General features: G+C 37.2%; 1 protein-coding gene across 1 annotated transcript; it reads left to right on the forward strand.

The window, feature by feature from the left end:
• Positions 1 to 985: 985 nt before the first annotated feature.
• Positions 986 to 12,534, forward strand: LOC101890490 (uncharacterized). The gene is made up of 11 exons (XM_059128631.1): positions 986 to 2,153; positions 2,274 to 2,573; positions 7,509 to 8,103; positions 8,158 to 9,204; positions 9,266 to 9,437; positions 9,498 to 9,968; positions 11,111 to 11,245; positions 11,371 to 11,455; positions 11,519 to 11,708; positions 11,777 to 12,054; positions 12,117 to 12,534. Exons 1-11 carry the CDS (start codon positions 2,084 to 2,086, stop codon positions 12,221 to 12,223), a joined length of 3,450 nt encoding a protein of 1,149 aa, XP_058984614.1. The 5' UTR covers positions 986 to 2,083; the 3' UTR covers positions 12,224 to 12,534.
• Positions 12,535 to 14,306: the final 1,772 nt, after the last annotated feature.

A 14,306-nucleotide genomic window follows, 5' to 3' on the forward strand; every position in this document is an offset into this window, starting at 1 on the left:
CTAGCTACTTGCGAAATTCCGCGTCGATTGGTCTATAATTGCGACCTATAGAACAAGTGCAAAATCAGGAATTTTTTCAGTTTTTGGTCCATTTCAACCCCTAATTATTATGCGATCATCACCAAAAGAAATAGGGTTCTATTCTGACCCTAGCCCCACCTCCATTTTAAATTTCGTGAAGATCGGACCATAATTGCGACCTGTAGAGTGATTGCAAATTAACATGGACAGACGGACGGACGGACATACATAGCTAGATCGACTCAGCTCGGCGAGATAGGAAGATCCATATATACTTTCCTATGTGGGAAATCAATATTTCGTGGTGTTACATAATTTTTGGCCCAATCAAACTTATAATACCCCCAACACCTAGTGTTTTAGGGTATAAATATGCAAAATTTCTTGATTTTTCGGCATTCTGAAAGAATTCTACACCAAATTCCATATTAAAATAGAACAGTTCCTCGATTTTTTTCAGTTACGCGATTTTTTAGAGGTTTTCCTCAAAATTTATTGAAAACGTTTTCAATGTAATTACAAATAACCAAACGAAATGTCAGTCAAATCTGCCCAGCAGTTCTCGACTGATGTGTTACTATACTTTTTTAAATTTTATACATATAGATTTAAAAAGTCGGTGTGGCCAATTCCTCTGACCCCAAACAGATACCTAGGGTTGGAGGGGGAGTCAAGAGTACGTCATATACTTACCATGGAACAGATATATTCATTATTTTGGCAAATATTAGGATTTTAGTTCAATCGAAAAAATTGGCGTGGTCACTTTTTCTTTGCATAAAAACCTAAATCAGGGTGGGTCGAACATTTAAAAAAAAAATATCTAAATCGGTCCAACCATTCTAAAATGATTCAATTGCCAGCGAACAAAAAATGATTCATATATATAGGTTAAAAAGTAGGTGTGAATACTTAGGGTTGTTTGGAAAGTCAATAGTATCTCGTGTAATAATTTCCGCCATTGAAGCTAGAACCCATTATGACATACAAACAATAATTTTTAGACAATTCTGTCCGATCCGACAATTCTGATCAAAATACCGAATATCGGTAGGAACCGTTATAAGGCGGCTATACCAAAATGTGGACTGATATATAATTTTCAATGCCAACCATCCTAGACACAATACGTATTGTTGTGTCAAATTTTGAAGCTCTGCGTCAAATAATTTGGACTGTATCGTGATTTCAACAGACCGACATTTTTAAATCGACTTAGAATTTTATGCTGATCATGAATATATATACTTTATGGGGTCTGCAACGAATATTTAGGGATGTTACAAACGGAATGACAAAGTTAATGTACCCTCCTTTTCAAGAGTATAAAAATAAGGAATACCAACCAAGGTTGTTGTAAATGATTTGGGACACCCTGTATTTAAAATAAAATAAAGACTCAAGTACTCTTTTAATGTAGCTTAAAACTAGAAATACATTTCTGCCGGCTTTATAACAAATAACCGGTTTAAGTGTCCAGCAGTTACAGCTGTTCTCTAAGCTATAAAAACACACAACTACGCATATCACGATCAAAACAAAACTGACAATAAACCTGCCACTAAAAGAAAACTAACTAACAATTGAGCATGCGCAACACATCGTAGCCAAGGCAATAAAATGTCTCACTCTCTCCTTAACACCAAACGCTATGCATTTTGCGTTGAAATAAACAAATCCCCAATCTCTCGCTCAGCCTTGTCATTTCCGCTTTAAACCACCAGCAAGTAGACCTTCAAGCCAGCTAGACACCATGTCTTGGCTCTGCTAAAGTCATCGCTCTCAGTTGAGTTTAAGACACCGTTGCGGGAAGAGATTTTTTGTCGGACAACTTGCGATTTGCTGACGTTAATGAAATTCACACAATAACACGATACCGATGTGAAATAAAATACCGAGAAAAAAATGTGAAAGTGAAAACATTGTTTTGAAGAAAATTTTTAGCACGGAAAATAGTTTTGTAAATAAAATAATGTTCGTTTTTAGGCAAATAGTTTAAATTGCAAATTAAAATATAACTTCAAAATATATCTGCAGAAAATATTAAATTTATAAGTTGAAAATGTTAATCATCAACAATGGTCCACATTTCTTTGTCTTGGTCTTGTTGAGTATTGCGTCACAAGCTACGGGTATGTAGACGCTTGAAAAAAAGAAGTTGTTGCGTTTTTTAACAAAACACAGACAAAAAAATCCATCCATAGCGTGTGAATCATTTTTGTTTTCAATTTTGTGTTTTGTTTGTGTTTTAGGACAACATTTAATTGCATATCTATCACAACATGGCCTACATGGCGAAATAACATTTCGCCAAGTTAATAATAGTCATGTCGAAATTATTTCTGAGCTACAAACCACCCTTCAATATCCGGATCAAGTTTGGAGTTGGTCGGTGCGCAAATTTCCCATTGATTACACCAACACCGATACCAATGAGCGTTGTGCCCTTGATCGGTTGGGTGAACAAGTTCTAACGTTCGACGATGATTTGGAATATATTATATTGCCTGGTAATGAATCGACAACTTGGTTCAAGGAAATGCAATTGATTGGTAAGTAATTTGTACACATGTTTACAAGTAAACCAGTAAAGAAAGTCTTAAAGTCGGGCGGGGCCGACTTTATGATACCCTACACCACTTTGCTAATTTAGTAGAACTGCGCATAACAATTAAAAGTTTTTATGGGAGAATTCCATCATACACGCTATGATTATAATTATAATTTAAAGTTCAAAGGACTAAATATGCCCAAGCATTTGTATCTTTTAAATTCGGACTTGTATTGCCCATTTGGTGCACAATTAATTTGAAATCGGATAAAAATATATATGGGAGCTATATCCAAATCGGAAACGATCTTGATAAAATTTGGCAAAGATATTTCTGAGCTGTATTTGATATATTTCCCCAAATATTGTTGTTACGGAGTGCATATTACGGCTGTGGGTAACAAATATGAGAAATCGGATGAACAGTATATGTGGGAGCTATATCTATATCTGAGCCGATCCAAATTTGACATACTAGCTTCTAGACTCAATTAGGTCGTAAGTGCCAAATTTCATTCAATTTGGGCAAATATTAGACGTTTGGTGCACAATAAAAGGTAAATCGGACGAAGTTATATATGGGAGCTATATCCAAATCTGAACCGATCTCGATAAAATTTAGCAAATGTATTTCTGAGCTGTATTTCACATATTTCCGCAAATATTGTTGTTGCAGAGTGCATATTACGGCGGCGGTGGACAAAAATAACAAATCGGATGAACAATATATATGGGAGCTATAGCTATTTCTGAACCGATTTCGATCAAATTTGGCATACATATTCATATTCAGGCCTATTTTGGGTGTATATGCAAAATACCATACAATTCGGGCTGATATTACACGTTTGGTGCACAATGAAAGACAAATCGGACGAAGGTATATATGGGAGCTATATCTAAATTTTGACCGATCATCTCCAATTTCAATAGGGTTCGTCCTTGGGCCAAACAAATGATCTGTGCAAAATTTCATCTGGATAGGGCAATAAATGCAAACTGTACTTTGTTTACAAAAATACATGGACAGACGGACGGGCGGACGGACGGACATGCATAAATCGACTCAAAATGTGATTCTATGCAGATCATCAAAATGAACTATGGATCTATCTCGTTTCCTTTTGCTTGTTACAAACAAATGCACAAAGACATAATACCCTGACCACCTTGTGGTGTAGGGTATAAAAATAAGTTAAAAGGTATCAGTTGGTTTTGCCGACAGATGTATACCCTCAGTCAATATTCGATTGTTTAAATGTATTTTGACTTCTATTATGATTATTCAAATTGTGGATCCACTATGGAGAATGGGCTCAATATTGTCCAAAGAAATGGTCCAATATTGTCAATTGGACCAAAATTGTCGGACCTAAATAAATATGATATAAATATTTCGACGTGTCAGGTTTGGACTATATCGGCTACTTCCTTCACTTTACAGCGTTACTAAAAATTCGACATAGAGTACCCAAATATTCAACTTCAACAATATAGTAAAATGTTTTGTACGTCCATGTTACCTAAATACGCCAGGTCCATATCTTATAATCTCTAGTGGACCGATATTGTACATTTTCGTACCTGAACTAGCACTGATGCAAAGTTGGATTATCCTTGCTCTTTCTGTGCCAATATTTTTCTTTGAAAATGTCGACCCTTTGTGGTGGAGGTACCAGAAGGAGTGAACCGATATTGTCCTTCTCCGAACTCGATCTAAGTTTGATAATAATATTACCCCATACCAATTTTGAACCAGATCGGATTCTTCCTTCGAGAGAAATCGTGCGCACCAGCCAGCAGAGAGACAGATGGACGGACATTGATTGACTCCAAATGTCCTGAAACGGATTTGGTTCAAACAGATCTACGATCTAAATTACGATGAGGCACGTTTTGGCCGTATCAAATGATATAAAACTGTAATATTCGGTCGGCTTTCAATAAAGTATGTGGATTCAATAATCAAGCGTGTTCCACTTTATGTTGCAAATACCAGGGAGATCGGTTGAAGAATGCTGTTAAACTTTTTGAAATACCATTAATTTGTTGAAACCTTTATATAGTAGAAACACCGTGAACAAATATGTAGACAATATTCTATGATTATCTATTGCCTATCCTAAATACCAAATTTAAAACAAGTACGTGGGAAAATGTGGCTAGAATCAAAATCATGCCGAATATCGGACGATACAGTTACATGGAAACCGTGGACCAATATGGAAAATATTCTGACACTGGTGTTAGAACTAAATATAAACAACAAATAGCAAATATTAGAGAAATCCGATAGAAAATGTGGCTTAAATCGTCAAAATACCGAATATCTGGAGGTACGGTTACATGGTCGATATATGAACACGTGTAGATATATATGCAATGTTCTGCCTCAGGCCCATTCAAAACTAAAAATATCAAATTTAAGACAAATCCGTTAGAAATGTGGCCTGAATCGTCAACATACCGAATATCCGAAGGATCCGTTATGTAGGGGCTATAGTAAAACGTACACCTATAGCTTTGCCATGTTTTCGATACCTTTAGGGAAAAATCGTGTATCATAGTAGAAACATGTGGAGTTATACGAAAACGTGGATCGATAAAGTTCTACGTCAAATAATGTGGACTGTATCTTGAATTTAACAGACAGATGGACATAGTTAAATCGACTTAGAATTTATAGCTGATCTGGAATATTTAAGTGATGGGGTCTCCGACTAATATTTAGAGGTGTTAGTAACAGAATGAAAAACCTAATATGCTTCGAAATTCGTAGACATTTGAAGAGGGGAAGTACCAATATTAAGCGACTATACCAAGTAAAAAACACCCGCAGGCCAGTTAATACCCTCTTACATCATAAAATCTAGATCCAAACCGTTCGGGTTGCTTTACCAAAAATCCCATTTTTTTTTTTCAAAAATCGGAAACAAATTTACTGAGACATACCACAGAGTGATATGGGCTATAAGAAGGCCTTTTTATAACCTCCAATGTACGTAGTATGGAGGGTATATTAAGTTCGTCATTCCGTTTGTAACTCTTGAAAATAATAATTTTAGCCCTGGCCGTCTGTCAGTTTGTTCGATACGAATCTAAAATTTTACACGGATTGTCTGCAGGCAGGTCAAGTTCGAAGATGGGCTATATCGGTCCACGATATCGTATATTCGGTATTTTGACGATTTAAGTGGCATTATTTACCGGAGTTGTTTCAAATTTCGTAGTTTGAGTTCGTAATGGGAACTACAATCTATGACAGAAAATTGTATATGCAGGTCCAGGTCTTCGTGTTCGGTATTTTTATGATTTTAGCAGTATTTTTCAGCGGAATTAGTTTGAGATTTGCTAATTCCTTCGAAATGATCGAGAGTATTCAAAGTTCGGCCCGGACGAACTAACCACGTTTCACTTGTTTTTTTTTTTCAAGTTTGTCGAACGAAAACTTTTTTGAAAAGCTTTTATTTTGTCTCGTATTTAGGGTCTATACGACGACATGGACCAGCATGGGTAACTTTTGTCATATTCATTGCAATATTCAAATGTGCAACTTAAAAAATCGGTGAATAAAGTAGCTAAAATAATCAAAATACGGAATATCGGTAGGTACCGTTATATAAGGGCTATACGAAGAAGTGGACCTGCACAGACAATTTTCTTTCTAAGACTGTAGCATCCGTTTCGAACTTAAAATACCAAATTTGAAACAATTCCAGTGAATAATTTCGTTAAAATCATAAAAATACCGAATATCGAGAGGTACCGTTTTATGGAGGCTATACGAAGACGTGAAACTGAACAAACAATAACAAATTCGAAACAATTCCTGTGAATAATGTCGCTAAAATCATCAAAATAACGAATATCGGGAGGTACCGTTATATGTCAGCCATACGATGACGTGAACCTGCAAAGACAATTTTCTGTCTTAGGCTGTAACATCCATTTCGAACTTCAAATACCAACTTTGAAACAACTCCGGGTAATAACGTCTCAAAAATCGCAAAAATACCGAGTATCGGGAGGTACCGTTATATGGGGGTTACTCTAAAACGTGGAACTATATGGCCCATTTTCAATGTCAAAAGTCCTGCAGACATAATATACATTTGAGTACAATTTTATCAACCTACTTCATTGCGTTCGGAAGCTAGAGTGATTTCCACAACATCATCCACGGACATCGGTAAATCGACATAGAATTTTATGGTGATCAAGAATATATATACTTTGTGGGGTCTAAAATGTATATTTCGAGGTGTTGCAAAGGGAATGGTAAACTTAATATGCCCTCCATACTACGTAAAGGGTATACGAAAATGTAAGAAAATGTAGGAGAAAAACGGTGTTGTTAATAGAAAGTCAGACGAATTGGCCATAGCAGAATTCTTAAAAAAACAACATTAGGGGGCGTCATTGGTTGGCTGGGTTCTCTCAATATTGGGAAATAACATTCAAATTATTATCACATTGATGCACATGATGTAAATACCGTCCACCAAAACTAGTTAATGGGAAGAACGAGGCTAAATATTTCAATCAATCTTAAATTTTGTCATATTCCGAAAGGACACCCCGATTAATTTAAACATTTTAAACGTTTATTAACGAAGTGGTGATCAATTTTATCCGTCCCTACCAAATTTTTAAAAATCTCCCCAATTTCTTATCTAAAGTACAAGTTTTTTTGTGAATAAAAAAGAAGTAGCTTATCCTTAAATATATCAAAAATAAGAATAAACAATATTTTTATTAAAATCTAGTCTCAAAATTTCTATCAAACTTAGGACAAGTTCTAAGACGACTTTTTACCACATGTATTTCTCTCCATCATCACCCCCAACTGAGGTTATATATCTGTCGGCGAAGATTGAACACTAAACCTTTCTTACTGTTCTTTTACAAATCAATTCGGCAATTTATTTTTTTACAGGTCCCAAGGGCATTTGGGGTAAATCTCTGGTGTTGACGGAAATTTCGCGCAACGTTCGCGTCTGTGCCACCATAACGACCATACAAATGTCCGTAGAACATGTAGCCGAGGCACGTTTCAATACCCCCGTAGCTGGTTCGGTATATTTTCGATGGTTGGCACCCACCGATGAGGCGGCGGGAGATACTCTGATATATTCCGATCTCTATCACATACAATCACAGCCACTCAATTCGGATCCTAGTCAGCCGATGACAAAACATCGTTGGAAAATTTTCGTAACAGATATTCTGAAATTTGATCATCATCGTACCGAGGATAATTGTAATTTCTTGCAATTGGTATTCGATCCGGCGGGGGAGGGTGAGGGACGTGGTATCGGAGATTTGGATAGTCGTTTGGGTAAATTGCGAGTGGCTAAAAATGCCCTAAGGTCACCACAGCGGGTGGTGTTCCGCGATGAGAAATTGGCTCTACTGCCGTCGGACTTGACGATACCGCATCGCACCTTGTATTTGGTACTGTTCGAGGATCAACATCCGGACAATTTTCTGGCATGTACCCAGATAAGGAGGGTGAAGCCGTTGACATATAAGTATGATAAAGGTATTTGTTTTTGGAATGGATAAAATAATGAGTTTTTTTGTAGGTCCATTGTAAACCATGAGGGCATAAAAGGAGAAATCACCATGACCCAGCGCTCCAAATTTGATCCCACATTTTTGAACTTCACCATGAATACTGTAGCCGAAAATGCCACCAATGTGGCAAGGAAATTTGCCGAAGACGTGGCGGCCTTCAGAATACATCAGCTATCACCGGTACCATTAAAACTAGGCTTGCCGGGATATTGCGAATCCACTGGCGAAATGTATAATCCTCGAGAAATTGAAAAGGACCAAATACCTCCGGCGGGATTTGGCACTCAAGATCAGTATCCGATTGGGGATTTAAGTGGCAAACTGCAGAGTCGCAATAAAAATTATTATCATCGTTATTTCCTGCCTGGGACAAGTTCGGAATTAAATGGTTTGTACTGGGATACATTTTTACCTCTCCAAGGTTTGGAGAGTATTGCCCATCGTAGTTTGGTAATATTCCAATACAATCGGACCCAATTGGAGAATATAACTGAAATGATATGGGACTGTGCCAATATCAATCAGTATCAGGCGAATGGGATTTATCAGAAACCCATGTTTACAGCCCAGGTACTTTTCCGCTACCCCATTGTGGGTAGGGTTCTGTTTCGGCAACCGGCAGAGGAGCCTTGGCAGGATACCACGGTGATTTTTGAATATCTCATTCATGCCGATGGTTCGACCCAGAATAACACATTTGCCCATCGTTGGGCCATACACAGCAGTGCACCGGGCAAAGATTTCTATGATTGGCAAAATCGCTGTCTGTCTGCGGGAGGAATTTTCAATCCGCATAAGGTGGATTGGGGTAATCGTTCGGTGGAGGATTATTGTAGTGCTCGTCTGCCGGGAATGTGTCAAGTGGGTGCCCTGGATACCCGAATCGGGACCCTAAATATTGCAGGCAGTAAACAAAATGCTCAGCAAATAAGTCGACGCATGTTCACCGATACCAATTTGCCGCTGTCCGGAAGACATAATATTTTGGGGAAGTCACTAGTGCTCTATGATGATTTCGGGCCTCAGGCGAGAGGAGAAAGATTGGCATGCTCCATGTAAGGGAAATCCAATTTAAAATTCCGATTCAGCCAATCAAAACTCCTTCCCACTTTACAGAATTATAGGTCATTATCGCCGCAAGGTGGTGGCCAAGGAATGGTATGCCAATGGAGATGAAGTCAATGTGATTGGTAAGGTTGAGGTCACTCAGCAGTCGGAATATGACATTAGCAATATTGAGGTTCAGTTTAAGGGTCTCAATGAAAACAGTGGTTATCACATACATATGGTAAGATGCTCGGCAGTCTTCCCCTCTCTAAAAAAATTAAATCATTTTTTTTTCTTTCAGACCCCCGTTGAAGACAATCTGGCCTTTCCGTGTGAAGAAACAACACTCTACGGCCATTTCAATCCGTTCCAAGTAAATCCCAAGCATTCACCCCCACCTCGCCATGGCAGCACCGAACAATATGAAATGGGTGATTTAAGTGGTAAATTTGGAACGCTGGACAAACTTACCCAGTATGAGGGATATTTTAACGATACCCAGCTACCATTGTTCGGCATAAATAGTATCATTGGCCGGTCGGTAGTTATCCACAAGAAACGACGTAATGCCCGCTGGGCCTGCAGTACTCTAGAACGAGGCTATTCACCCAGTGAGGCGAGAGAAATTAGAGCAATTGCCTCATTTCATCATCCCACCGGCTATGCATATGGTTATGTAAAAATGACCCAATTGATACACAACGATGGTAGCCAATCGGATACGGTGTTGGAAGTGAAGTTACGACATCCCGGTAAAAATGATCGAAATGTGGTAAGTAAGATATAGGGATGCAGGTGCAGTAATTCATCATTATATAAGAGTGAGTGACTAACTGACTGATTCATCGATGCATTTGGAAGGAGGATCGCGGATGGGGTGTAGGATAGATGTACATGGAATATTTGGGAATTTTAACGATAAACGTAATAACGCACTAAATTTGGTACCGTTTGGTATTATATGAATGGATAGGGCTAAAATCCCGATATAATGAGGTGTTTTTGGGGAATGCGTACTACAAGTATTTGAAAAGAATTAGATTGTACTTAATAACTGCTAAATTTGTCGGCAGATCACCACTTTCGGCAAAGCGAACCAACTCTGTAGCTCTATTGAGTCTATATTCTTTCTGTTGCGGTGTAAGTTCTTGCACTTTTTGGAATTTCAATGGCTCTACCCCGAGCTCATTTTTCAATATTTGCCGAATTTAATATTGCGATATGTTCCACTCACGAGCCATTTTTCGGCCACTGCGACGCAAGTCGCTTCTTTAATTTTCGAATCATTTCTGCTGATGTTGCTGTTTTCATCCGTTTACTTCCTTGACGTCGGGCAACGCTACTAGTATCACGGTAACGAGCGATGGTACGAGACACAAAAGATTTATTCACATTTAAATGCTTGAATGCTCTAACGATAGCCACTTGTGGTTTTCCAGCCAAATATAAAGAAATCACACTATCACGCTTGAATTCCATCACGAATAACTTATTTTCTGGAAAATTCTCACCAAAATGCTTTTGAACGCTTGTAAACAATATAATGAGCTGTCACTGGAATAATTTTAAGAGATGTCGGACGAGTGGCTTAGAAATGGCAGCAGTCTGAAGTTGGTTGCAGTTTTTTCATTAAAATTAAATTTAATTAAAAATATATGTTCGACGAATATATGTTCATACAGGGTGATACAATATCAGCTTCAAATTGAATAGATTTTTTTCATATTCAACCGAATTTTTCCAATTGGTGAAACTCGGTCTGGTAAATCTAGTTTTTATACAATTCTTATCGAAGTCACTGCACTTTTGTTTTTAATCGAGTGAAGGTGTTTTTTAGAGTTATTAAATAAAAAACGGGCTCCGTCGAACATATATTTTTAATTATTGTTTTAATTAAGCCTTCTTCCTTTTCAGACGCGTAATCATAATTGGCAGATTTTCGTCAATCCCGTTGGTGTTGATGCTGCCGTTAAGCCAACAATTACGAGATGTGTAGCTGGCGGTTATGTTTGGAATCCGTACTTTACACAATTAGCAGATCCATTGAATGTAAGTACTCTCAGGTTAGAAAACATGTAGGTATACTATTAACCCCCTTTTGAGTTTATCTCGGGGCAATATATTATGAAATATTCTTGTATAATTTTCGAAATGTTGAATACTTTGTTTTACAGCGAGATTTATATGAACGTGAATGTGGTCCCGATAATCCTTTGCGCTGCTACGTGGGTGATGTTGGGGCCAGATTGGGACCAATAGGTGAGTACCTTATGGACACTTAAAAGAACAAATCACGTATTAATTCTGTTTTTTTTTTTACAGATCTTGGAGCTGAACGTAAAGTTTTTACAGATCCCAATTTTCCCCTGGAAGGTCCGGTGGGTGCCATTGGTCGTTCGTTGGTGATATTTGCACCCGATTTCTCGGGAGAAAGGTTTGCTTGTGCCAACATTGAACCCGATCACAATGTCATCAAATATATAAATCTACAAAAACCTCCAAGATTTGTGGTGTAAGTAAAAGGGAATTACTCGAAAATTTTTAAAATAATTCTTATTCCCCATAATGTTTGGTAAACAGGGCCCAATTTCTGGAAGAATTACGCTCGGTTATGGGAATACCCGAATGGATGCTGGATGTAGATGCGCGCAAAACTAAAGAGTTACATGGTGGTTCTTGCATTCAAATGATTATACATTTCAAGGGCCCGATTGCTCATCGTCTGGAGTTAGATATGTCGCGGCTTATTGCCGCTGGGCGTTTGGATGCTCCTAGCTTGTATATACCCGGTTATGTAAATACAAAACGTAAAGCTACAATCTCGTATAGAACATGTGGGGTACGGGATCGTAATGAACGTAAGTGTCATTCAAAAATTTCAATCTAGTTTCAGATTAACATTTTAGTGTTTTCTTTATAGGTAATAAATCTCATAAGGGTGGTTCCTCGGATTCCATACAGAATGAACATAATTTAATACTGTTAATATTACTTAGTGTATATTCATTAAGAGTGTATCTGTTTTAAATTGTAATCAAACTAGATATTTTGAAGTGTAATAAAGTTTTTTGTACATAGAAACAAGTTAGAAATTTTCAAAGCGACTCTTTATATAACCAACCAAATGTAACTGAAAAGTACTGTTTTTTTGACAGAATTTCGGCATGAAAATATTGATTTATTACCAGAATGTATTAAAAATTCTCGATTTCCGGTCAGTAGTTCCGTTAAAATATTTGTTATTTAAAGTCCGCAATTTCTGGCTAGTAACTCTTTCCAAAAAATCCAAATATTCTTAAAAAAAACAGGGCATCAGGAGTACATTAAAATTTTTTTAAAAGACATTTTATTTTTTGTAAGAGAACTTTTAAAAAAATATAAAAATAAGATCTCGAACAATATCTAATGATAATAAATTCGAAGACCCTGTCACAAATAACAGGAATGTCTTTGAAAATATTTTTAACACAACCTCAATACTTGGCTTGTAATTCCTTGAGAGCATTTTTTATGTAACCACAAATACAGCGTTAGATGAAAAAACTACAACCAAATTCAGACTGCTGTCATTTCTAAGACAGCTATTAAAATTATTCCATTGACAGCTCATTATATTCTTTACAAGCGTACAAAAGCATTTTGGTGAGAATTTTCTAGAAAAAAAGTTATTCGTGATGGAATTCATGCGTGGTAGTGAGGTTTCATTATATTTAAAAACCACAAGTGGCTATCGTTAGAGTACTCCAACATTCTCGTACTATCGCTCGTTACCGTGATACTGGTAGAGTCGTCAAGGAAGTGAACGGAAGAAAACAGCAACATCAGCAGAAATAATTCGAAAAGTTAAGAAGCGACTTGATCGAAACCCGCGTCTCAGTGGCCGAAAAATGGCCCGAGAGCTGTACATATCGCAATATTCTATTCGGCAAATATTGAAAAATGAGCTCGGGGTAAAGCCATTGAAATTCCAAAAAGTGCAAGAACTTACACCGCAACAGAAAGAAAATGGACTGAAAAGAGCTAAAGAGTTGCTTCGCTTGGCCGAAAGTGGTGAACTGCCGAATTTTGTTTTTTCCGATGAGAAAACATTCGTTGTCTAGCAGTTTGTAAACAAACATAATGATCGTGTCTACTTGGCCACCAGAACTCAAACGCCGGCCAAGGTGATGGTGTAGGCCGCCATAACAGCCGATGGTCGCTCTCCGCTCGTATTAATCGACCGTGGTATTGGAATAAATGCCGAATATTATCGCGAAAATATTTTGAAGGGTGCATTAAAGCCTTGGGCACACTAACATTTTGGCCGCAGATGTTGGACATTCCAACAGGTCTCAGCACCATCATTTCCAGCGCACAATGGCCACCAAAATCTCCGGATACCAATCCGTTGGACTATTGTGTCTTTTGGAAAGAAAGGTCGGCACTATAAAATACCTCGAGCCAGCGCTTCGCCGGGAATGGGCCAAAATACCGCAGAGGATGATTCGGGCAGCGTGTGACGGTTTCATTGGCCGTGTGAAGGCCGTAAATCGTGGTAGAGGAATTACAAAAAATGTAAAAATTATGGCGTTTCACTTTGTCACAGTTTTATCTCACCCTGTATATATATATATATATATATATATATATATATATATATATATATATATATATATATATATATATACAGGGTGAGATAAAACTCAATTGTCATTTATGTTTTGTGGGACTAGACCTACTGGACATCTTTCCGTGCAGTTTGAATAAGGTTTCCAATATTATCCCATAAAATTATAACATAGAATTGCCAAAAACTAAAAGTGTAGTGTCTATTTTTCTAATTGGCAATGCTATCATTGTTTATTTATTTTTCGTGAACACAAATACAACACTACGTGAATTGCATGGCTCATTTAAAGCTTTCTGTCATATAAAAGCTCTGCAATTATGTTACTCTAAAATAAGATATGTTAATAAAATATAATTTATATTAGCAGAAATGTTGCAATATTCAACATAAAATTAACATAAAATCTCTTTTCCATTTTTTTAACATACCTGTATTGCAATTTACTTGTTTAAATGGCTTGGTAGAAATCCTGTTCACATTATTACTTTTTAAATTTTGTTT

The sequence above is a fragment of the Musca domestica genome, unplaced genomic scaffold (genome assembly GCF_030504385.1).
Source record: "Musca domestica strain aabys unplaced genomic scaffold, Musca_domestica.polishedcontigs.V.1.1 106, whole genome shotgun sequence".
Lineage (NCBI taxonomy): Eukaryota > Metazoa > Arthropoda > Insecta > Diptera > Muscidae > Musca > Musca domestica.